Source organism: Malania oleifera, chromosome 3 (genome assembly GCF_029873635.1).
Source record: "Malania oleifera isolate guangnan ecotype guangnan chromosome 3, ASM2987363v1, whole genome shotgun sequence".
Lineage (NCBI taxonomy): Eukaryota > Viridiplantae > Streptophyta > Magnoliopsida > Santalales > Ximeniaceae > Malania > Malania oleifera.
In genome coordinates, this window is record NC_080419.1 from 122,276,749 (window position 1) to 122,299,717 (window position 22,969).

The 22,969-nt window shown below is 35.5% G+C and overlaps 1 protein-coding gene across 2 annotated transcripts; it reads left to right on the plus strand.

The window, feature by feature from the left end:
• Positions 1 to 169: 169 nt before the first annotated feature.
• On the plus strand, positions 170 to 21,935 carry LOC131150518 (uncharacterized). 2 transcript variants are annotated; one of them, XM_058101276.1, is made up of 14 exons: positions 170 to 317; positions 1,790 to 1,834; positions 1,959 to 2,313; positions 2,567 to 2,753; positions 3,260 to 3,494; positions 3,613 to 3,681; positions 4,137 to 4,238; positions 4,357 to 4,397; positions 19,400 to 19,533; positions 20,070 to 20,133; positions 20,222 to 20,318; positions 20,404 to 20,522; positions 21,427 to 21,449; positions 21,553 to 21,935. In XM_058101276.1, the coding sequence occupies exons 2-14, from the start codon at positions 1,795 to 1,797 to the stop codon at positions 21,641 to 21,643; spliced, it is 1,557 nt and encodes a 518-aa protein (XP_057957259.1). In that variant the 5' UTR covers positions 170 to 317; positions 1,790 to 1,794; the 3' UTR covers positions 21,644 to 21,935. The 2 variants fall into 2 exon arrangements, with proteins under 2 accessions (XP_057957259.1, XP_057957260.1); XM_058101277.1 differs by lacking the exon at positions 4,357 to 4,397 and adding an exon at positions 6,072 to 6,112.
• The last annotated feature ends 1,034 nt before the right edge of the window (positions 21,936 to 22,969 follow it).

Sequence of the window (22,969 nt, forward strand, 5' to 3'; positions counted from 1 at the left end):
AAATTTCTAATCCAAGCCGACCCTAATTATAATAATTTATTATCTTAAATCAAATTATGCATGTTATGGCAATATCTTATTTGTGGGTGAAGAATTATAAAATTTTATTTAGGAATTTTATTATTCTAAATCCGAAAAATGCTGCAAAAAACAAAAAGAAAAAGAAAATAAGTGAGAGGGGGAAATAAAAAGAAAAAAACAGTGCGCTCAGCCTCTTGAACGTGCTTCAGCGGACGCTTGTTGCTTCCTTGGCCGAGTCGTTACCCGCCGTTCTCTCCGGCGGAACTCAGTCGCCGGCAAGCTCCTCTCCTTAACTGGTATCTCTCTCTCCATCTCTATCTCTAAAACCCTAGGGTTTTCTGTTTCAAATCATGCCCCTTTTAATGTTATATTTTATTATGATTTCAGGTCAGTATTGTTCCTTTCTCAATAATTTCGTTTCTGGCGATGATTCTTTGGAATGGCAATAAAATGCTGGAGGATTTTCGAAATTAGTTTTTCGGAAAAGTGGATGTTATGTCATTTGGGATCATAATTTTTTTTTTTTAACTACCGAGACCACACTTTAATGCAACGGATTGAAGCGAGCAAGCACCGTAAAATATATAATCTCTAATAAACTTATATGGTTTTGAAATATGAATTTAATTTATGTGACCCCAAATTTTCTCTGATGGTGCCGTATAGACTGTGGATCCTAGACAGTATGCATGTACAAGCATTTCTACTTGACGGATACCAACTCGATGAGTTAAATCGAAAGAAGTAAAACTATATTTTAATTTATTATTCTGGGTTTTCTCTGGAGGGCAAAATCTTGCATTGGATCAGAACGAGTTTTGCTTTAGTACTCTTTGTATTGGTGAAATATAATTCAACAATTCATAAACTTTCATTGATTTTCAGACTCTTGTTAGTTACCTCATTTTGATTCTCAAAGAAAATGAGTGAAATCAAAGGAAATTGCTGGAAAATGTTAGCAAAAAATCATTTTTAGCAGCTTTCAATACCCTTCCCTTATTTAGTTATTTTATGAGGACCGAATGGGGCCTAATCAGCAACATCAATGTAAAAAATCATGAAGTTAAGTGCATTGCTTATTAAAACTTTTGAAGGAAACATGAATGGTGTTTAGTGTGTTGCTTGCTAAAAATTTGTAGGAACTAGGAAGTGAAAATGCACAGCGGTATAAAACCTTTGTACTGATCGAAACTGCAAACCAATCAAACAACAGCCACTGTTATCTTATGAAAGGTCAGCTCTTTTGCCTTAATTGGAAGTTATAAGAAGAGTTTTCTGTCTTTCCAGAAGGTGGAATTTTCAGGGGGGGCATTCATATAAAAGGACCAAAGTTGGGCGTAGGACACAAATTTGAGATTCTAAACCTTACACTTGTGATTATATCGCTACATGCACTGAGATAATGGTAAATGAATTGTAGATTTGTTTTCCCTGCAAATTTGATAGAGTTTCAGTTGCCAGTATGACTATTTTAGCATGAAAAGAAGCCAAAAAATAATGAAAAATGTGTATGTTAGCTGGAAGATTGCTAGATGCCTAGATGGTGTGAATGTGCAAAATGTTTTAATGAATCTCTTTGCTCTTTGATGATTTATAAAAAACAAAAATGTTCCTATAGCCATAAAAATAAAGTGCAGTGATTGATTGGTTTACTTGTTAATTGAGGTTTATATTCACTATGATTACCTTATTCTTTTTTTCTAATTGAGTTATAGTAAAGGTCTATCACTAAGAAAATTGAATCCTTCTCATTTATTCTTTTGTTCAGCTATAATGGCAGTTGCAAATCCCACACCATCTTTGGATATAATAGGTATTTCTTCCTGTTCCTCTCTGTTGTTAATTGTGTGTGTATGCATGTGTACATTTGTATATGTGTGCGTGTGTATGTGTGTTTGTTCTGTATTATTAGTTATTATTCTTTTGTAATCTCCTAGTTCGAGGGCCAGAAGGGTTCTCTATCTGGAGTGGACCCCCATTCAACAATGGTCAACCCAACATCAAGCTTGACAAAGCTCCTTGCACCAATACAAAATTCAGTGAAGATGGTTCCAGACTCATGGTGATGAATTCTGACTCTCTGATTAGCATATATGATTGCACTGGTTTCAAAGAGATCAGGTCCTTTGAAATCCCAAGTGTAGCTGCAGCCACCTTGTCCCCATGTGGCATTTATCTGCAGACCTTTCAAAAATCATCTACACCCCAGGAAAAGAATGTGACCTTATGGAAGATCGATACTGGTGTTCCCATTTATCAACATTTCCAAAAGAACATGACAAAAACCACATGGTATGTTAAATTACAAATGGGACTTTCAATTTCAGTGTCTTTCAACCTGCTACAGGTGGAATGTGAAATGGTTCAAGGACATTCTCTAAAATTATCCCTTACACTTGATACTTCTCAGGTTTGACAATTATGTTGAAGTAGGAATTTATGATTCTCTGTCATAACATTATTTTCTTGTATTTATTTTTTAATAAAAAATTCCACTTAAGTTTTTGTACACCTGGCTGCATTTTTTCTTCTTTTTTCTTTTCAGGCCATCTATCCGTTTTAGCTCTGATGAAGCTGTTGCATGTCGACTGGCAACAAATGAAATACAATTTTTTGATGGGAGGGATTTTTCCAAAGGAATCGTGCATCGGCTAAGGATTCCAAGAGTAGCAGCAGTTGAACTTTCTAAGGCACCTGGATCCCATGTGGCAGCCTTCATTCCAGGGTCTAAGGTTTATGCTTTACTGCTTGAGACTGTTTCTAGGAACTGATTACATTAAATGAAATGATACCAGAAGTACACATGGAATGGAGTTCAATAATATTGTAGACATGAATATGATGCCTGTTAGAGATTTGTTATGCATGCAGAAAATTTCCAAATTTGTAACTCTTTGGATGAGAGCTCTACAGAATTGGATTGATAAACATTTTTAACTATTTCACTATTCTAAAATTATGTTTCTAACTAATTTCAGTTTTGATAGACTTATTAAGCAAACTAGAATGTCTGGAATTTATTGAAAATGTTCTGCAGAAACAGGTGTTGAAATATTAAGTTTTGTATACTACTATACTTTGTAATATTTTGATCAAAAGGGAATTTTTATTATCTTGATTCACGTAAAGTGATGGGAGGGGGGGAGGCAGATGAATCTGAATCTATGATACTTAGCTTAATATATTCTGTTTCTTTCAATTTAATGCATTTGTTAAGCTAATTATTTGTTTATTTTAGGGTGGTCCGGCTAGTGTTCAGATATTTGCTTCTTTGGAAAATTCACAAAGTCAACCTTTTGCTCGACGGAGTTTCTTCCGATGTTCCACAGTGCAATTAAGTTGGAATCATGGTTCTACAGGACTTCTAGTTGTGGTGCAGTCCGATGTTGATAAAACCAACCAGAGTTACTATGGAGAATCAAAGCTAAACTACTTGACGACTAATGGAACCCATGAAGGGCTTGTGCCTCTTAGTATGTTCCTAATATTTTAAGAACATATATTTTAACATCTTCTTACTTGTCTGACTTTGTGAAATCAACAGTCCTTTCTGACTCTGTTCAAATAACTGATTGTTGAATTTCTTGGCAGGTAAAGAGGGGCCTGTTCATGATGTTCAATGGTCAAATACTGGTTCAGAATTTGCTGTTGTATATGGATGTATCCTTCATCCTGTTTCATTCAAGAAGGGAATGGATTGGATTGATATATTTTTGATACTAGCTTGCTGTCAAATGTCAATAATCTAACAGCACAAGCTAGTATCTAGACTGCAACTCTAGCTGGATCTAAGTGCACAAAATTCATTAAATACCCTTTAAGACCAATTAGTTTGGACTCTGTTGACTTCTCTTTTGGTGCAAATCATTTGAAAAAGTTCTGGAGTCGGGACCGTTTTATATGCCAAATGAGTATCTACCATGGCTTTGTCAGGATAACCCTGTGGTGTATCGTCTGCAGAACATTTACTGTTGGATGCTTCTCTTATTGAAATGCTTGAGGTTTTGTAGGAGGGAATTTGATTTTTTTGTCAGCATACAATAATTTCTTCATCCTTCCATAATCTTTTCTATTCTTATTTTGTGAATATTGTACAGTTCCTTGACTTATTCTAGTTATGCCTGCAAAAGCAACAGTATTCGACAAGAAATGCAATCCTTTACTTGAGCTTGGAACGGGTCCTTACAATACTGTCCGCTGGAATCCTAGGGGGAAGTGTATCCTTCAGTTACCGGACTATATTGTAGACCTACGCAACCTTATATAGTATGAGGTTTTAAAACTGCTGCTCATTTTCTTTTCACTACTTTGTGGCCTTAATTTTTTGGTCTGCAGTTCTATGCCTGGCAGGTTTTGGTAACTTACCTGGTGATATGGTATGTTATTTTAGATTGATATATCTTATTCTTTAATTTTTAAGCAAATTATCATGGAACTTAGCTGTAAAATAAAAAATAAACATCAGTTTCTTATTGGCCACTTCTATAGTATGGTCCATACTTTTTCCATTCTTTTGATTAGGGGCTTTCTCATCAGTAGTCCTGATTCTATTGACCTTCACTTGGTTTTATGTTTAGTATTCTAGCTTTGTCTTTAAATTTTGTTGTAGCTATCTGTCATGGGCCAAACGCTTCACACTTTCTGAAGGGGAGTGACCATAGCACTTTTGCTCAACAAATTAGCTATATGTAAACCATGGTTTACCACAAGAACACATTCATAACCATCAAATGGAAAGCAATCAGAAGCAGTAAGCAATCATGTAAGCAAATGAGAATCACAGAGTAAATTTTAAAGCAATGCAATTCATCAATAAAGCCTTTGTAAGCAATGTGTGTTTAGCGAAGAAGGCATCTAGGCTAAACACATGTACAAATGTTAGTGAGTTTTACAATAACTAATGAACGCTCACTCTCCTCTCAAAAGCTTTCTACGTTATTCTAGCTTCAGCAGTAGGAAACATAAAACTTAGTGAGGAGTCATGCTCCCGTTTTACTTTTAAGGCATTATCATACCCAATGAGTAAAACCTATACTACTATTTAAATGACGGTTACCCATCCCATGTACATAAGACAAGAGGTCACAGGCAAGAATGCAAGGTAAGTCTGCATACTATAGACCCATTGTGGTCCACCTCTTCCCCGGACCCCGCATATGCGGGAGCTTTATGCATTGAGCTGCTTTTTTTTTTTGGTCACAGGCAAGTATAATGTTCTGAACAAACTCAGCTTGTGACACTTTGTTATAAAAGAAGTGAATTGATGGCTGGTTCCAAATAATATTTTTTTTCCACAATATGTTTGAACTTTATTAAACATAATATAAAGATTGCTGTAGCATGGGTGGAGACACAGGAATGGTAGTACGTTGGTAAGGTTACAAGTTATTTGAATATATGATTATATGAAAATTCTTATCTTATATTCTAACTAAGAATTTAGAAAATACTTGTATGATAAAAAATAATTAACAACTAAATCGCTAACATGGGCAAGACCCAATACCAAAGTGATGACGGGCTTGAATCTCCTCGCCTTGAGAAATTTAACTCAAGCATGTTGAGAATTGGAATAAGCCTTGTCGGCAATAAGATACCTTCCTAGACTTCCAATGACTAGTATCAGCAATCCAATTCTCACACTATCAAATCACATAATACAAACATCAGGGATATACCTTATTTAAGTGGAGACGGGTGGAGGGATGGGTATAGTATTTTGGTGGATTAATCGAGTGTTCAAAGGGCCTTAGACACCATCGTTTCAAAAAAAAAGAAAAAAAGAAAAAAAGGGGGATGAAACCTTATTTGGCCTTTTACTTTGTAGCATCTTGTTTATGTTAACTCTGTTAAGAGTACCATCTAAATGAATGCCTTAACCTTCTAAAAAACCTAAGCTGTCCAAATGAAATTAGCAAGGGGAAGACACATGAGAAGAAATTAAATGAGAGAAGAAAGGATTGATAGCAACCTTATATAGCATGAGGTTTTAAAACTGCTTGTTCATCTTTCTTTTCACTATTTTGTGGCCTTAATTTTTTGGTCTGCAGTTCTATGCCTGGCAGGTTTTGGTAACTTGCCTGGTGACATGGTATGTTATTTTAAATTGATATATTTTATTCTTTAATTTTTAAGCAAATTCTCATGGAACTTATCTGTAAAATAAAGAAAGTAGACATCAGTTCTTATTAGCCACTTCTATAGTACATACTTGTTTACTCTTATAATCAGTAGACCTGATTCTATTGACCTTCACTTGGTTTTATGTTTAGTATTCTAGCCGTGTCTTTAAATGTTGTTGTAGCTATCTGTCATGGGCCAAACACTTCACACTTTGTGAAGGGCCATGCTGAGTGACTATAGCACTCATGCTTAACTAATTAGCTAAAAGTAAACCATGGTTTACCACAAGTACACATTTATAACCATCAAACAATCATGTAAGCAAATGAGAATCACATGGTAAATTGTAAAGCAACGCAATTCATCACTAACACCTTTGTAGGCAATGTGTGTTTAGCGAGGAAGGCAAGTAGGCTAAACATGTGTACAATGTTAGTGAGTTTTACAATAATTGATGAATTGTAAAAGCTTTCTACATTATTCTAGCTTTGGCAGTGGGAAACATAAAACTTACTGAGGAGTCATGCTCCCATTTTACTTTTAAGGCATTATCATACTCAATGAGTAAAACCTATACTACTATTTACATGACAGTTACCCATACCATGTACATAAGACAAGAGGTCATTGGCAAGGATAATGTCCTGAACAAACTCAGCTTGTGACACTGTTATAAAAGAAGTGAATAGATGGCTGGTTCCAAATTATTATTATTTTTCCCCAATGTGTTTGAACTTTATTGAACATAATATAAAGACTGCTGTAGCATAGGTAGGGACGCAGGAATGGTTAGTTCGCTGGTAAGGTTACAAGTTATTTGATGGAAATCCTTATCTTATAGTCTAACTAAGAATTTAGAAAATACTTGTATGATAAAAATAATTAACAACTAAATAGCTACCATGGGCAAGACCTAGTACCAAGGTGATGATGGGCTTGAATCTCCTTGCCTTGAGAAACTTAACTCAAGCATGTTGGGAATTGGACTAAGCCTTGCCGATGATAAGCTACTTTCCTAGAATTCCAACGAGTAGTATCAGCCATCCAATTCTCACACTATCAAATCACATAACGCAAACATCAGGGATAAAACCTTATTTAAGTGGAGAAGGGTGGAGGGATGGGTCTAGTATCCTGGTGGATTCGTCGAGCATTCAAATGGCCTTGGACACCATCGTTTCACCAAAAAAAAAAAAAAGGGATGAAACCTTTGTAGTAGCTTGTAACTCTATTAAGAGTACCATCTAAATGAATGCCTTAACCTTACAAAAAACCTAAGCTGTCCAAATGAAATAAGCAAGAGGAAGACACATAAGGATTGCAAGAAAAAGTCATACAACCATCCAAAGTCCAAACTCAAGAATCCCTCCTAAATAAAAACCAAATGTATCTAACAAACTGCACGGTCAAGAAAGATCAACAGCCTCATGACCATTAAGATTTCTTCAAAAGTGAAAATTCCAAGAAAGAGAGTCCTTTCTTAAAACCATGAATGAGGAAGTAGAAGCTTAAATAGTGAAGGAAGTCTATATAGACAAGAGGAGAAAATAGAAAAAGAGGTATTTCCCACCCATACTTCCTCCGAGAAACATATGTGAGATCTATTGCCCACTTTATGCTTAACAGAAGGGAAAACAAAGAATGTATTTGTGAAATGAACTTCCAAGGACTCTAGTGGGTTGCTTTGCTGTCCCACTATTCTCGAACAAAGCAAATTTGCTTTTGATCACTTTATGCTAGAGGGGATTAATGTCTAAGGAAAATATCCATAACCACGTACCACTAGGGAAGTCTTTTTGGACACCAAATTATCCATATTTAGACTTATCTTAGCCTTAAGCCTACACTCGTCTCCCAACTAAAAATTAGCTATCCTTTTCTCAGCCACTCCTGATCAAAGGAAATGCCTTACGATCTTTATCTTTTTAGCAACCCCAACCCATATCCTAAACAAGGACATATAATAAAGAGGAATGGAGGAAAAAAAGTGTTGTGCCTTTTCCTGAACATATTGGAAGGACTTCCAACGACGAAGAAGCTTAGACAGTTTAGCAACAATAGTTCTAGGAAGCCTCTAGAATAACTCAGCCCCTAATCAAGCTCAGTTGTTGCAATTCCACTCTTACCAATTTTATCCTCAGGCCAAAAAACATCTAAAGAATATGAAGAATGGTGAGAATGCTACAAAAGAACTTCTATTACCAGCTGTGAAGAAATAGAATCATCTGCAAACTGCAAGTGAGACACGTCAACCTCTTCATTATCGACAACAATAACTAGTGCAAAATTCCTAGCCAATTCTTACCAATCAACCAACTTAAAAGGTATAACACCCATTTCTAGAAAAAATAAAAGAGGAGACAAAGGGTTGCACTGACCAATACACCTCAATCGTCAAGTTTCAATCCAGATTTTGGGTTCCCCATTAATAATAACAACAAAGTTCGTAGTAGGCAAGTACTTCATCCATCGTCATTTAAGAAAAACAAGACTCACGGCCTTGTCCTAAGATAAAATCTCCGAATCCTTCATTCTATCCAAACACTTAATCTCATGTAAAATTCTATCGTTCTTAATTCTAACATCACCAAAAAAACCTCAAAATTTGACCATTTTAGAGCCCCTTTTAGATGCTTCAAATTTTCAATAAACTTAAAACCCTCCAACCCACCAGATAGTCCCTCAACATCTTCTCAACCAAAGAATTAAATGAACTATGAGTCTTCTCAAAACAAAAAAAGTAGGATCCCATCTCATTTTGTCTGTACCTAGACTCTAACCTCAACATCTTCTCAACCAAAGAATTAAATGAACTATGAGTCATCTCAAAACAAAAAAGTAGGATCCCATCTCATTTGTCTGTACCTATGAATCTAAAATAACATAAAAATGGTACAATATAAGTTCAGAAAGTGTGCCCTAAGAAAGATATGAAATTCCTCCCACTCCAAGTAATGAAATATACCCAGTTGTCTGGACACAGAATGCTCCCATTCTAACCAAATGAACATAGCATCAGCCTAAGTGACGTTGATGTAGTGCTAAACCAGTGAAGCATCAGTTAATACTCTACAAGGTAGTCCATTCTTTGCCTTGTTAGTTGCAATAATACAGTTGTCATTATTATGGTTTGGTCACGTGTAGCATTTACTAAGTTTACTTTTATTATTAACAACTTAAGGGAGTTAATTTTTATGAGTCGAGTTCCAAAGTTCATTTATGATGTCTTCTTGAGACTTTGAGTCTAGAGAAGGCAAAAATGGCTGCAGTAATAGTTATTTTCCAAGGCACATTTTTTTGCTCAAGGCTGTCATGTTATATGTTAATCCAGATAGTGAAGAGGATAGTACAGAATTTTCTTTAACATTGCGCATCAATTCTGTTCTACCAACAATTTTCACCATCCATATGGTCCATCCTGCATTTCGCACAAGAAGATCTCACTTTATATAACTGAAAAAAAAAAAGGTGTCCCCTGACCATAAGGCTCCTCGCTTTGAAGGGTAGGAGGAGGGTCGTCACAGCATATGCAGCTTTACCCCTGCTTTTATACATAGAGGCAACATTCCCCTTGGACTCAAACACGTGGCCAATTGGTTGGTCACAAAGGACAACCTTACTGTTGATCCAAGGCCCACCCTCCAATCACTAAATATGGCTCTGCCGCGATTTTTCAAAGACCGAGTAGTTTGATTGTCAGCAAAATCCTTAGTTATTACTGCTAGAAATATAACTTCTATAGATAAAAGGGGTAATTTGGCAGAAAACAAATTGTGAAATGATCCAAAATTCTGAATTTAAGACCACTGGCTTCAGAAATCCCATTTTAACAAGTTGTACAGTTGCAGATGACATGTGTAAGTTAATGATTGACCATGAAAATTGCAAAATTCTGGCTGAAATGAAGCTTGAGCAGTGGAACATCCACAGCTTTATTGTGTTCTTTGGTCCAATAAAGGGAAGGAAGTGTTTGTACTATCAAGGTGCATGCTTAATTTTTTAACTGGAGTCTTCTACAAAGAATATGTTTGGTGCAGTGTAGTACCAATGGTGACATTCCATATTCTGCTTGGTCGTCTGATTTACTGATTGAGGTGCTCTCATCATGACCATGACAATACTTACTCTTTCTGTGTCAAAAAAAATGACAAGAAGATGCTGATTTTGAATCCAATTAACGACATTAATGCCATGACTCATGAGGAAGGTGGATGATGAAATGCAAATTGATCTTTCTAATTAAACAAACCAAGGGCTTAAGAGGGTTACTGGGTGCTTCCTCAACTGAAAATCAAGTCATAGGAGATGAAGCTCTTCATACATTTACTTATGCTAAGTATATTAATGGTGTTACAATGATAACATGGTATGTCAAATGGTTGTCCCAAGGCCTAACATTACGGATAAGTGTTGTTATCAACACATTATTTGCCAAAGATTTCCAAGTTACATGCCTGAGAAATCTATTAATATTTTCTAAAGGATGTTATGATACCTTTTATTGATTAGCATGTTGTGTGAGAAGGTGACGAAGTAGTTGCTGCTACTAAAACTAAATCAAGATTGGAAAAACAACAAAGACAAGTTTTAGAGGCAAAGAATGCTGGAAATGGGTGGGATGTTCAAGATCAAGGGCCTCAAGGGAAACCTACTAAGATGAGCCAAAAAAAACTGCTCATCAATAGTAGGGAAAATTTCTAGATGGATTCCCTATGAATGGGAAGGTGTGGCGTTAAAGGCAATCAGTGCCGGAAATTAAAGAAAGACTTAAAAGGGCAGCCAGGTGTACAAAGCTCCCACGTATGCGGGGGTCCGGGGAAGGGGCAGACCACATTGGGTTTGGAAACTCACGCAGAAGCGAGTTTCTTCTAACAAGGGGAAATGATGCAGTGCTGAGTGCTGAATGCATCAGTTAATATTCTCTAGAAATCAGTCCACTTTTGACTTTTTTGGTGCAATAGGATTAATTAATTAGGGCAATATTATTATTATCTAGTCAAATGTGTCATTTCTTGCACACAATTTTATTAATTAAAAAATTCATTTGAGTCTAGTGCCAACGTTCACTTATGAGGTTCTTTTGAGTCTAGAGAAGTCAAAAACAGCTGTAGTCAGTAATAGTCATTTCCTTATGTACATTAAATGCCCGAGATTATAATATGTATATATGTTTGATAAAGAAGAGGACAGTACAGAATTTTCTCTTCCATTTTCATATCATGTCTTTATCTTTTTAAAATTTTCCTCAGATCAGGAAGTTTGACTTGAGGATTCACCTAGTGATACCTTCTATATCCTCCAATGTTGCTTTTTTGTGCAACAGGATCTCAATTTGCCGATAATCTATCTCTCGTCCTCTCTTGCACCTGAATTTCCTTGGGATTAACAATTAAGCCTTATCAAAATTTTAATCTGATGGATTTTCCTGGTTATTTCTACCACTTCTGTTGAATCAGATGTTCCACAACCTACACTTTAATAAACCTGTCTAAATGTTGCATGCTATAGGCAAACCAAGAAACACGTCATTTCTTGGTGGGAAACCTAACAAAAGAGCTGATGGAGATGGCTCATAGATACAGGAAAACCATCATGAATGCCTCCCATTGACCATTTTAACAGAATGGACAATAAAAGAGATCCTACAAGACAATCAACTCTAGATGCATCATAGGTGTGCCAAATAACACCCCCAATAAAACTAGGAAAAAAGAGATAATCCTTCTCCTCAAAAACACGAATACCAAATACGTCATTGGAACATTGCTCCATCCATTGATTTGAGTTTGATCTCTTGTTACTGAACAACTTTTAGGTGTGGAACAGACTAAAATATCCTGAATTAGTTTCCATTTACTAATATTTTCCTAAACCTTGACATTCCAACTCAAAGAGACCATGGTAAAAGGCCAAATTTTACAGTTCTTGAACCCTCTGTTTTCTTCTGCTAAGAAGTCCTAGGAGTAACAGAAATCTTAATTTCTTTGTGCAAATATATCCATTTGCCAAGATTTACAAAATGTTGGGTTCTATGAAAAGAAATCAAGGCTGTATACAGAGGATGGATATAAAATTATGGAGCATATGGGAATATAAGGAAAGAAGCTGTATATTTCTTGTGGAAGATACTGGTACTCTATATTTTTTTCATGTATAAGCTGCAGGGGGCACTTTTTATAGAGCTCTTTGCCGACTTACATTAATGTAGCCGACAGCTTCTACATAATTCTGTCAACTGCAGCCTTCTACATTTTTCCTCACACACAGCACAACACTCACTTGAATAATGCACAATAATGTATTAAATAATACATCCTCATAATGCAACCACCTGCTCCACTCATAATTCCTCACAATAATGCACCTCCTATATTTTAGATTAAAATTAAAAATTATTATTTTTGAATGAAAAGCCTGCTCTAAATCTTGATTTGAAAATCTGCTCATCCTTTGTCCATGGGCTTCTAGACATCCCATGAGCTCATCTAGGGTGAGCTTTGATAAATCTTTGGATTCTTCAATTGCAGCAACTATATGCTCAAATTTAGCAGGTAAACTTCTCAAAATTTTTTCAACAATTTTCTTGTCCTCTATGGTATCTCCATAAGCTCTAATTTGATTAATAATTCTAGTCGCTCTGGTAAAAAATTCTTGAATTTCCTCTTTTTATTTCATGGCTAAATTATCAAAATCTCGCGTATTCTAGAACTTTATGGAGATTACTTTATCATAGCCACAAATTGTTTACTCAAAATTTCCTACGCATCTTTAGATGATTTTGCACCCATAATTCTAGGAAGAAAAGATTTACTTACCCCTTGGTGCATAAAGGACAAGGCTTTTGCATCTCTCATTTTATTCTCTTTATGCTCCTTTTGCCTTTCCAAAGACAAGGTTGCTCTAATTTCTAGACTTGGTGCATCTTTATATCCTTCTTCAATGATATCCCAAAGATTATGGGAAACGAAAAATGTTTTCACAAGAGGACTCCATAAATTGTAATTTTCTCCAACAAAAATTGAAACTCCTTGTTGGGAATAATTGAAGGCAAGATCACTGCCACTGGTTGAAGTCATTATTGAATCGATTTGTGAGTGGGATATGAAATTGATGAAGGGTGTTGGCTTTGATACCACAATCTTTGGGGTATCATTGAAGAAGGATATGAAGAAGCCCAGCACCAAGGAGTAAGTAAATCTATTCTTCCTAGAATTATGGGTGCAAAATAATCTAAAGATGCATGGGAAATTTTGAGTAAACAATTTGGAGGCTATGATAAAGTTATCTCCATAAAGCTCTAGAATACATGGCGAGATTTTGATAATTTAGCCATGAAAGAAAAAGAGGAAATTCAAGAATTTTTTACCAGAGCGATTGGAATTATTAATCAAATTAGAGCTTATGGAGATACCATAGAGACAAAAAAATTGTTGAAAAAATTTTGAGAAGTTTACCTGCTAAATTTGAGCATATAGTTGCTGCAATTGAAGAATCCAAAGATTTATCAAAGCTCACCCTAGATGAGCTCATGGGAAGTCTAGGAGCCCATGAACAAAGGATGAGCAGATTTTTCAAATCAAGATTCATTTAGAGCAGACTTTTCATTCAAAAATGATAATTTGTAATTTTAATATAAAATTTAGTAAGTGTATTATTGTGAGGAATTATGAGTGGAGCAGGTAGTTGCATTATGAGGATGTATCATTGTGCTACATTATTGTGCATTATCCAAGTGAGTGTTGTGTTGTGTGTGAAAAAAAATGTAGAAGGCTGTAGTTGACAGAATTATGTAGAAGTTGTCGGCTGCATTAATGTAAGTCGGCAAAGAGCTCTATAAAAAGAGCTCCTCCCGCATTTTTTATACATGAAAAAAATATAAAGTACTAGTATCTTCCACAAGAAATATACAACTTCTTTCCTTATATTCCCATATACTCCATAATTTTATATCCATCCTCTGTATACAGCCTTCATTTCTTTTCATAGCACCCAACATTTTGTGGTGTTCGAGCCAACCCCTTCATCACTTTGATATCCCACTCACAAATCAATCCAAAAATGACTTCAACCAGTGGCAGTGATCTTACCTTCAATTATTCCCAACAAGGAGTTCCAATTTTTTTTTGGAGAAAATTACAATTAATGGAGCACTCTTATGAAGACATTGTTCGTTTCCTAGAATCTTTGGGATATCATTGAAGAAGGATATGAAGATGTACTAAGTCTAAAAATTAGAGCAACCTGATCTTCGGAAAGGCAGAAGGAGCATAAAGAGAATAAGGTGAGAGATGCAAAAGCTTTGTCCATCATGCACCAAAGGGTAAGTAAATCTATTCTTCCTAGAGTTATGGGTGCAAAATCATCCAAAGATGCATGGGAAATTTTGAGTAAACAATTTGGAGGCTATGATAAAGTAATCTCCATAAAGCTCTAGAATACATGGCGAGATTTTGATAATTTAGCCATGAAAGAAAAAGGAAATTCAAGAATTTTTTTACCAAAACAACTGGAATTATTAATGAAATTATAGCTTATGGAGATACCATAGAGCACAAGAAAATTGTTGAAATTTTTTTGAGAAGTTTACCTGCTAAATTTGAGCATATAGTTGCTGCAATTGAAGAATCCAAAGATTTATCAAAGCTCACCTTATATGAGCTCATGGAAAGTCTAGAAGTCCATGAACAAAGGATGAGCAAATTTTCAAATCAAGATTTAGAGCAGACTTTTCATTAAAAAATAAATATAGAAGAGCAAAATAATAAAGGAGCTAGTTCATCCAAAAGATTTTCATGTGGAATAGGACGTGGTAAAATCCAAAATTTTTGAACTCAAGACAAAACAAGAAGAAGCAATTTTAACCCTTAGTGCATAATTTGCAAAAAATATGGGCACGAAACAAAAGTTTGTAGATTTCGGTGTACAAAATGCAGAATTCCAAATTATTCTCAAAATGATTGTTGGTACAAAGATCAACAAGAAAACAAAGAAGTCAATTATTCATAAGAAAGTGAAGAAAAAGAAGCAAAACAGGTATTTTATTCATGTATGAATGCTCAACAAGAGTTTGAGAACATTTGGTACATGGATAGTGCCTGTAGTAATCATATGACAAGCAAAAAAGATTTGTTTGTGAAGCTTGATGACAAATTCATTTATGAAGTAAGACTCGGAGATGGCAAGTTACATAAAATTGCTGGAAAACGAGTAATTGCAGTCCACACAAAGGGAGGTAACTCTAGATTTATATCTGATGTGCTTTACGTCCATAACTTAACCCAAAATTTGTTAAGTGTTGGGCAATTGCTACAAAAAGGATATAAGATCAATTTTGACAATGGAGAATGTGTCATCATTGATGAGAAGAATAATTCCAATGTGGCTAGAGTAAAAATGAGCACGAATAAAGTTTTTCCTTTATCTATGCCACATGAAGAGAAAATTGTCTTTCAAAGTCTTACCAACGATGACTCGTATTTATGGCATTTGTGAAGGTTGCATTTATGGAAAAATCCATCGGTTACCGTTCCCGAAGACATCTTGGAGAGCTAAAGCACCATTAGAATTAATCCATGTTGATGTTTGTGGATCCACAAGGACTCCATCTCTTAATAACAATAGATACTTTATTTTATTTGTTGATGATTATACCCAGATGATATGGGTTTTTTTTTTTGAAGGCAAAAATCAAAAGCCTTCTCCACTTTTCTTCAATTTAAAGCATTTGCAGAAAAACAAAATAGCAGGAAAATAAAGATCTTGAGAACATATCGAGGTGGAGAATTTCTTTCAACAACATTTAATGATTTCTATAGAAATGAAGGCATAAAAAGGGAGCTTATATTGTGATATACTCCACAACAAAATGGCATAGCCGAATGAAAGAATCGCATAGTTGTTGAAAGCGCGAAGTATGTTGAAAGGTAAAAAACTTTCAAATAGTTTCTGGGCTGAAGAAGTTAACACTGCTGTTTATATACTGAATCGTTCTCCTATGAAGGCGGTTCTTAACAAGACTCCATATGAAGCATGACACAAGTGGAAGCCACAGATAAATCTTTTAAAGATTTTTTGCTGCATAGCTTACTCGCATATACCTTCTCAACAGTGAGAAAAAATTGATGAGAAAGGAGAAAAATACATCTTTCTTGGTTATAGTAACGAATCTAAAGGATATTGTTTACTGAACCCAAAAAATAATGATAATATAATCTCTCGAGATGTTATTTTTTATGACATGACATCATGGAATTGGGAAGAAACTTCCGCGCAAGGAACAACAGTATTTAATATGCCCAGTCCATTCTCAATATTCAATAATTAAAATTCTCAATCAAGCAGCAGCCTAGAAGATAGTTCACGTCGAAGTCCATCTATGTCTCCCTGTTCTCCAGTAACTACAAGCTCACAGCAATCACAACAAAGCACTTCAAGGCAAATTTATTCTGAGTCAGAGACTCCATCGATAAGGGTACGTTCTTAAGAGAAATTTATGAAACTTGTGACGTTGCATTTTTTGCTTGTGAGCCACAGATCTTTGATGAAGCTGCAAAAGAAGAAATTTGGATAAAGGCCATGGATGAAGAAATTGCAACAATTGAAAAGAACAACACATGAGAGCTCGTAGATCTACCTGAAAGCTAAGAAGTAATCGGGCTAAAATGGGTCTACAAGACCAAGTATAAAGAAGATGGCTCGATACATAAGCACAAGGCTCGTCTAGTTGCAAAAGGCTATTCACAGCAGCCTGGAGTCGACTTCAATGAAACATTTGCACTAGTAGCTCGTATGGAGACGATACGAACGATTCTTGCCTTGGCCGCTCAACTAGAGTTACCAATCTTCCAACTTGATGTCAAATCAGCATTTCTTAATGGAGAATTGGAAGAAGAAGTTTATGTGGAGCAACCTAAAGGTTATTCTGTACCTGGTCAAGAAGACATAGTATATAGGTTACGAAAAGCCTTACATGGATTAAAACAAGCTCCACGAGCCTAGAATGGCAAGATTGATTCCTACTTCCATCAAAAAGGACTTCAAAGAAGCCAAAATGAGCCTTCACTTTACATAAAAAGAGGTATGAAAGACTTTCTCCTTATTTGTTTATATGTTGATGATCTGATTTACACAGGCACCAATCTAGCAATGGTGGAGGAATTCAAGGAAGCTATGATGAAAGAATATGAGATGACAGATTTGGGACTAATGAAATATTTCCTTGGAATTCAAGTTTGACAACAAAAATGCGAGATATTTAATTCTCAAGAAAAATATCTCGAAGATTTATTGAAAAAGTTTCAAATGAATAATTGCAAACCAATCTCTACTCCAATGGCTGTAAACGAGAAGCTACAATTGAATGATGGAGCACCAAAGGTCAATGAAAAAACATATTGAAGCCTGGTTGGTTCCTTAATATACTTAACCAGCACAAAGCTAGATATTGTTTACCCAGTCAGCTTAATTTCAAGATTTATGCATGAACCCAGCAAGCTACGCTATTTAGCAGCAAAAAGAATTTTACATTATCTTCAAGGAACCAGGAAATTTGGCATTCGATATTCGAAAGAAAAAAGAGAACAAGCTTGTGGGATACACTGACAGTGACTGGGCAGGTTCGATTGATGATTGGAAAAGCACCTCCGGCTATATATTTTGCTTAGGATCCAAAATAATTTCGTGGGCATCCAAAAAAGCAAAAAACAGTGGCACTTTCATCGGCAGAAGCAGAATATATTTCGATAACAGATGCTGCATGCGAATCAATATGGTTATGAAGATTACTAGCAGACTTGCAGCAAGTTGAAGATGCTCCTACAATTATTTACTATGACAACATGTCTGCGATTGCTATAACAAAAAATCCAGTATTCCATAGCAGGACCAAACAAATTGAGTTGTGACATTACTTTATTCGTCAACTCGTCCAAAAAGGAAAAATTCATCTGCAATTCATACACACTAATAAGCAATTGGCAGATTCATTCACCAAGGCAGTGACAACAGAAAAATTTAAGGGGTTCAAGGAGCATGTCAAAATTACAAATTAAGAGGAGGTGATAAAGAAATAATAATTTGTAATTTTAATATAAAATATAGGAGGTGTATTATTGTGAGGAATTATAAGTGGAGCAGGTGGATGCATTATGAGGATGTATTTTTGTAATACATTATTGTGCATTATTCAAGTGAGTGCTGTGCTGTGTGTGAGGAAAAATGTAGAAGGCTGCAGTTGACAGAATTATGTAGAAGCTGTCGGCTGCATTAATGTAAGTCGGCAAAGAGCTCTATAAAAAGAGCTCCTCCCGCATTTCTTATACATGAAAAAAATATAAAGTACCAGTATCTTCCACAAGAAATATACAACTTCTTTCCTTATATTCCCATATACTCCATAATTTTATATCCATCCTCTGTATACGACCTTCATTTCTTTCATAGCACCCAACAATTTTGCAGTTCTTGAACCCTCTTTTTTCTTCTGCTAAGAAGTCTTAGGAGTTAAACAGAAATCTTAATTTCTTTGTGCAAGTATATCAATTTGGCTAATGATGCTATCTTATTGCCAAGATTTACTAATCTGTGTTTCTCCTAACCCAGGTAAAGAAGGAGGGTTGCGTTAGGTAATTGACAGCTAGCGTAAACTTGTTAGGTCACTTTGATATGAATCTTTGAGTGTGCTGATCATTGAATATGACTAAGAAAAAACATATCCAAAAAGTAAAAATTGGTGAAATAAGAATGCTAAGGTGGATAAGTGGTATAACATTAAAAGATAAACTAAGGAATGAGCATATTTGCAGTAAGTTAGGCGTAGCTCTTGTAGAAGATAAGATAAGGGAGAGATGACTCCAATGGTTTGGGCATCTACAACATAGGCCAAGCAGTGCTCTAATGAGTAGGAGTGAGCTAGTTACCATGAGGAGTTGTAGACCTAAAATAACTTGAAATGAGATAGTAAGGATTTTGTAGCCCTGAATATGTCGAAGGAAAATTGTCCATGATTATGTAAATTGGCGGAAAAGGATTCACGTAGCCAATCCCACCTAGATGGGACTTAGGCTTGGTTTGTTGTTGTTGTCTCTCCTATCTATATGACTTGCAATTCTAGCAATGTGATATTTCTATATATGTTCTCATTTTTCATATGAAAATGGCATAATTAGTTTGCAAATTTCTCCGATGCCAGCAGAATCATGATATGTTCTTCTCACTCATTTTTTAAGTGAAATCATGTTCTACTTTCACTCTTCAGGCATTTTGGGACTACATGGAGAAAAAACAGCTTGGAGCAACGAAGGCTGAGTGTTCTGTAACGAGTGAGTGGTCCCCAGATGGACGCTATTTTATGACTGCCACAACAGCTCCAAGGCTACAAGTTGACAATGGGTATGCTGATTTGGTTATATTTGTTATTTTGTACTATTGAGAAGGTCAAGCTAGGGGTTGCAAGAACATGTTATATCATCGGATGCTAAGCATGGATTTGAGTTTGGGTGATTCTAAGTAAAAGACAATGATTGCATGCATGTCCAGAAGTGGGGGTTGCAATGTGTATCTTGTTCAAATGATCAAGGAAGAATATTGATTTCATCATACTCAAATTATTACTATGAGTATAAATCCATTACTTGGAAATCATTGTTTTTTCTTGGGCTCAATTTTGTTGATCTTAGGAGAAAAGGCACGACCAAGAATTTGTTGTTCTTAGGAAAAGAGTCATGACCAAGAATAAATGGTATTAAGTCTATGAGCATAATAAAAAAAAAGGCCTCATCTTATTCAAGAACAATCTGAGTTTGTTTCTATTCATATTGCTACGTCCTGTGTATGGGTGTGCGCACGTACATTTGTTTAGGATCATTTTGGTTGGATGTAAGCTTATCTACTAAGTCATTTAGTAATGTCTTCCTTTACTATTGAAGGATTAGGATATTTCTCTACGATGGATCTTTATACTTCAAGAAGATGTTTGACAAGTTGTACCAGGTCAGTATTGTCAGCGACCTTTCTCTTAACTGCTTTTGAACCAGCTTCTCTTGCTCAAATATTTTATTTTCATATACATTATACACAGGTTGAGTGGAAACCAGTATCTGCAGATAAGTTTGGGGAAATAGCTGATCTTGTTAAGTCTGTTGACTCATTAAAGATTGAAGAAACGAAAACCCAAGGTTTATATCCTCTATAGAGTTAAATATTTGTCTGATTTGGAATTTTTCAAAAATCTTGGTTCATTGGAGTGGCTGGTTCATTCAGGACAAGGGTTAAAATCCACTCAAGCCTCCCGGAAACCAACCCCTTCCAATCCTTCTGCACAGAAACCTGCTGCATATCGACCACCACATGCTAAGACTGCAGCTGCCATTCAGGCAGAAGTATGTGTCTTTTTACATAAATGTTTTTTGTTTGTTTCTATCATGGACTGGGCCTACTGTTTTAGTGCTTTGGACATTCACATGGTGCATAATTTTCTTGTTTCTTCTAGGGGCATTCGGGCTTTATATGTAGATGGAAGCAGTCCATATTATTTTCTTTCCCTTATTTGAAATGATGTTTTCTTTTCATTTGTTAAAGTTTTAAACAGTTGCAATGGATTGCAATCTACTTGCAGTATATTATAAATGAGGTCATTATGTTATCATAGCGAATGGCCTCATTTATGTTGGTGATGATGTTGATTTTTTGGTGTTGGGAAACATTTTTGTGACAAACCTTATTTATTAGTGTTAGCAAGAATGAATATGACTACTTCTACTTGCTATTGAGAATGTGATTTCTTTTTCTTCTTTGGGGTTTTGGTTGGACATTACCTTTACCGCACCTGCAAGATATACTACCGTCTTATTCTTCTTTCTTGATGGGGGTTCCAAAGGGTCTCCAAGTTGACAGGCCCATGCCTTGCTATCTTTCCAGAGGGAACATCTGACCTCCTTTTTAAGAATGATGTGTAATGCATCGGACCCATGATCACACACACACAAACATGTAGAGGATTAGGTAACTGGACTCGATTGATCATGACAGAGAGCTATGAATGATGGTCATTATAGCACAACTGAATTTCATTTGTGAGGGCATAATTCACAACTGTAGTTCGCATCTCATTTCAACATAGTTCTAATTTCCTGATTGCAAAGCTCAAGTTCACCGCCTTGAGTCATCCTTAATTATGCCTGCTTCTCTTTAAATGTGCCTTTAATTGTTTTATTTTGAAATGAGCATTGGACTGACTGAAATAAATTTTCTGTTCTGCAAATACCAATGGCTCTGCAACAACAGCTGTTTGGAGGGAGTCCTACAGAGTAAGTACTCTCCATGCTTGTGTTTTCTGTTTTTTTCATTCTTCATTTACATGTTTTACAAGAAGGCTAATTGTGCCATTATATATGCTCATTGATTATATAGAGAAACGAGCAAGAACGCATCAAGGAATAAGAAAAAAAGGGAGAAACAAAAGGAAAAGAAGGCGGCTGCTGCTGCTGCTAATGATTCATGAAAGAATGTGCGATAGCTGTAGAATAGCTTCTTAATGTATTGTATGCCGTCAACATAAATACCCAGATTCAAGCCATGAAGCTTCAGGCTTAGTTCCTCGCAGAAGATTTGATTGTAATATTGCTTCTTCAGCAGGCCTACATTTTGTCTTTTCCAAAGGAAAATTTTGGTATTATTAGAATTAACTTATGCAGAACAAGTATTTGGTTTTGTAGGTTAAGTTTTTCTTCTATCTATTGTTTGTTTCAACAACATAAGTTCCTATAATTGCATGTGTTTTATGTTTACAACTATATGTATCAGTATGGAAGCTAGTCCTAGGCTCTGATTGCTCTTATCTTGTGCTTTTAATTATGCTAAGAGTGGCTAGGCTTTGTTAAAAGTATTTAGCCCTTTTTGTGTTAAAAGAAGGTAAAAGATGGCGACTCTGTAGTCCATATGGACAATAGTCTGTAGTCCATATAGACAATAGATGTGAGATACAACAATAGCCAATATTTCGTAAAATTTAATAATATAGAATCATCACCATGCTTGGATGACAAGTCATAAACATTTTCAAAAAAATGAGAATCTTGTTCTTGAAAATATAGGATGTTCACTTAGTGAAATATTTTTATTAATTGTAAGATTATAGAAAATATAAAATGTTTGTATTAGTGTATGGTTTAACATAAAAATCTTTTAAGACATTTTGAAAGGAAGGAGTTCTATGAATGATAACATATGAATAGTCACTTTTTTACACAAAAAGATTATGGAAAAGTTCTAAAATTATCAAAATTGAGATCCTCTCGCACAGAAAAGCAACAGTGGAGGATATAGAAGGTTGATATCACTAGGTGAATCCTCAAGTCAAACTTCTCGTTCTGGGGGAAATTTTAAGAAGATAAGACATGATATAAAAATGGAAGAGAAAATTCTGTACTGTCCTCTTCATTATCGACACAAACATATGTATACACACACACACACACACACACACACACACACATATATATATAAATACATTATAATCTCGGGCATTTAATGAATGTGCATGAGGAAATTTCCCCTCGTTCGAAGAAACTGGCTTCTGTGTGAGTTTCCAAAAAATTTGAAAGTATCAAGTCTTTCTTTAATTTCCTGCAATGACTGCCTTCAACGCCACACCACCTCTTTCATCTAGAACTTTTCCCTATTAAGAACTCATTCATAGGTGCCAAAAGTCTTTCTTTAATTTCCTGCACTGATTGCCTTCAACGCCACACCTTCTCTTTCATCTAGAAATTTTCCCTATTAAGAACTCATTCATAGGTGCCAAATTCTCACAAAACTTGCAATTGTG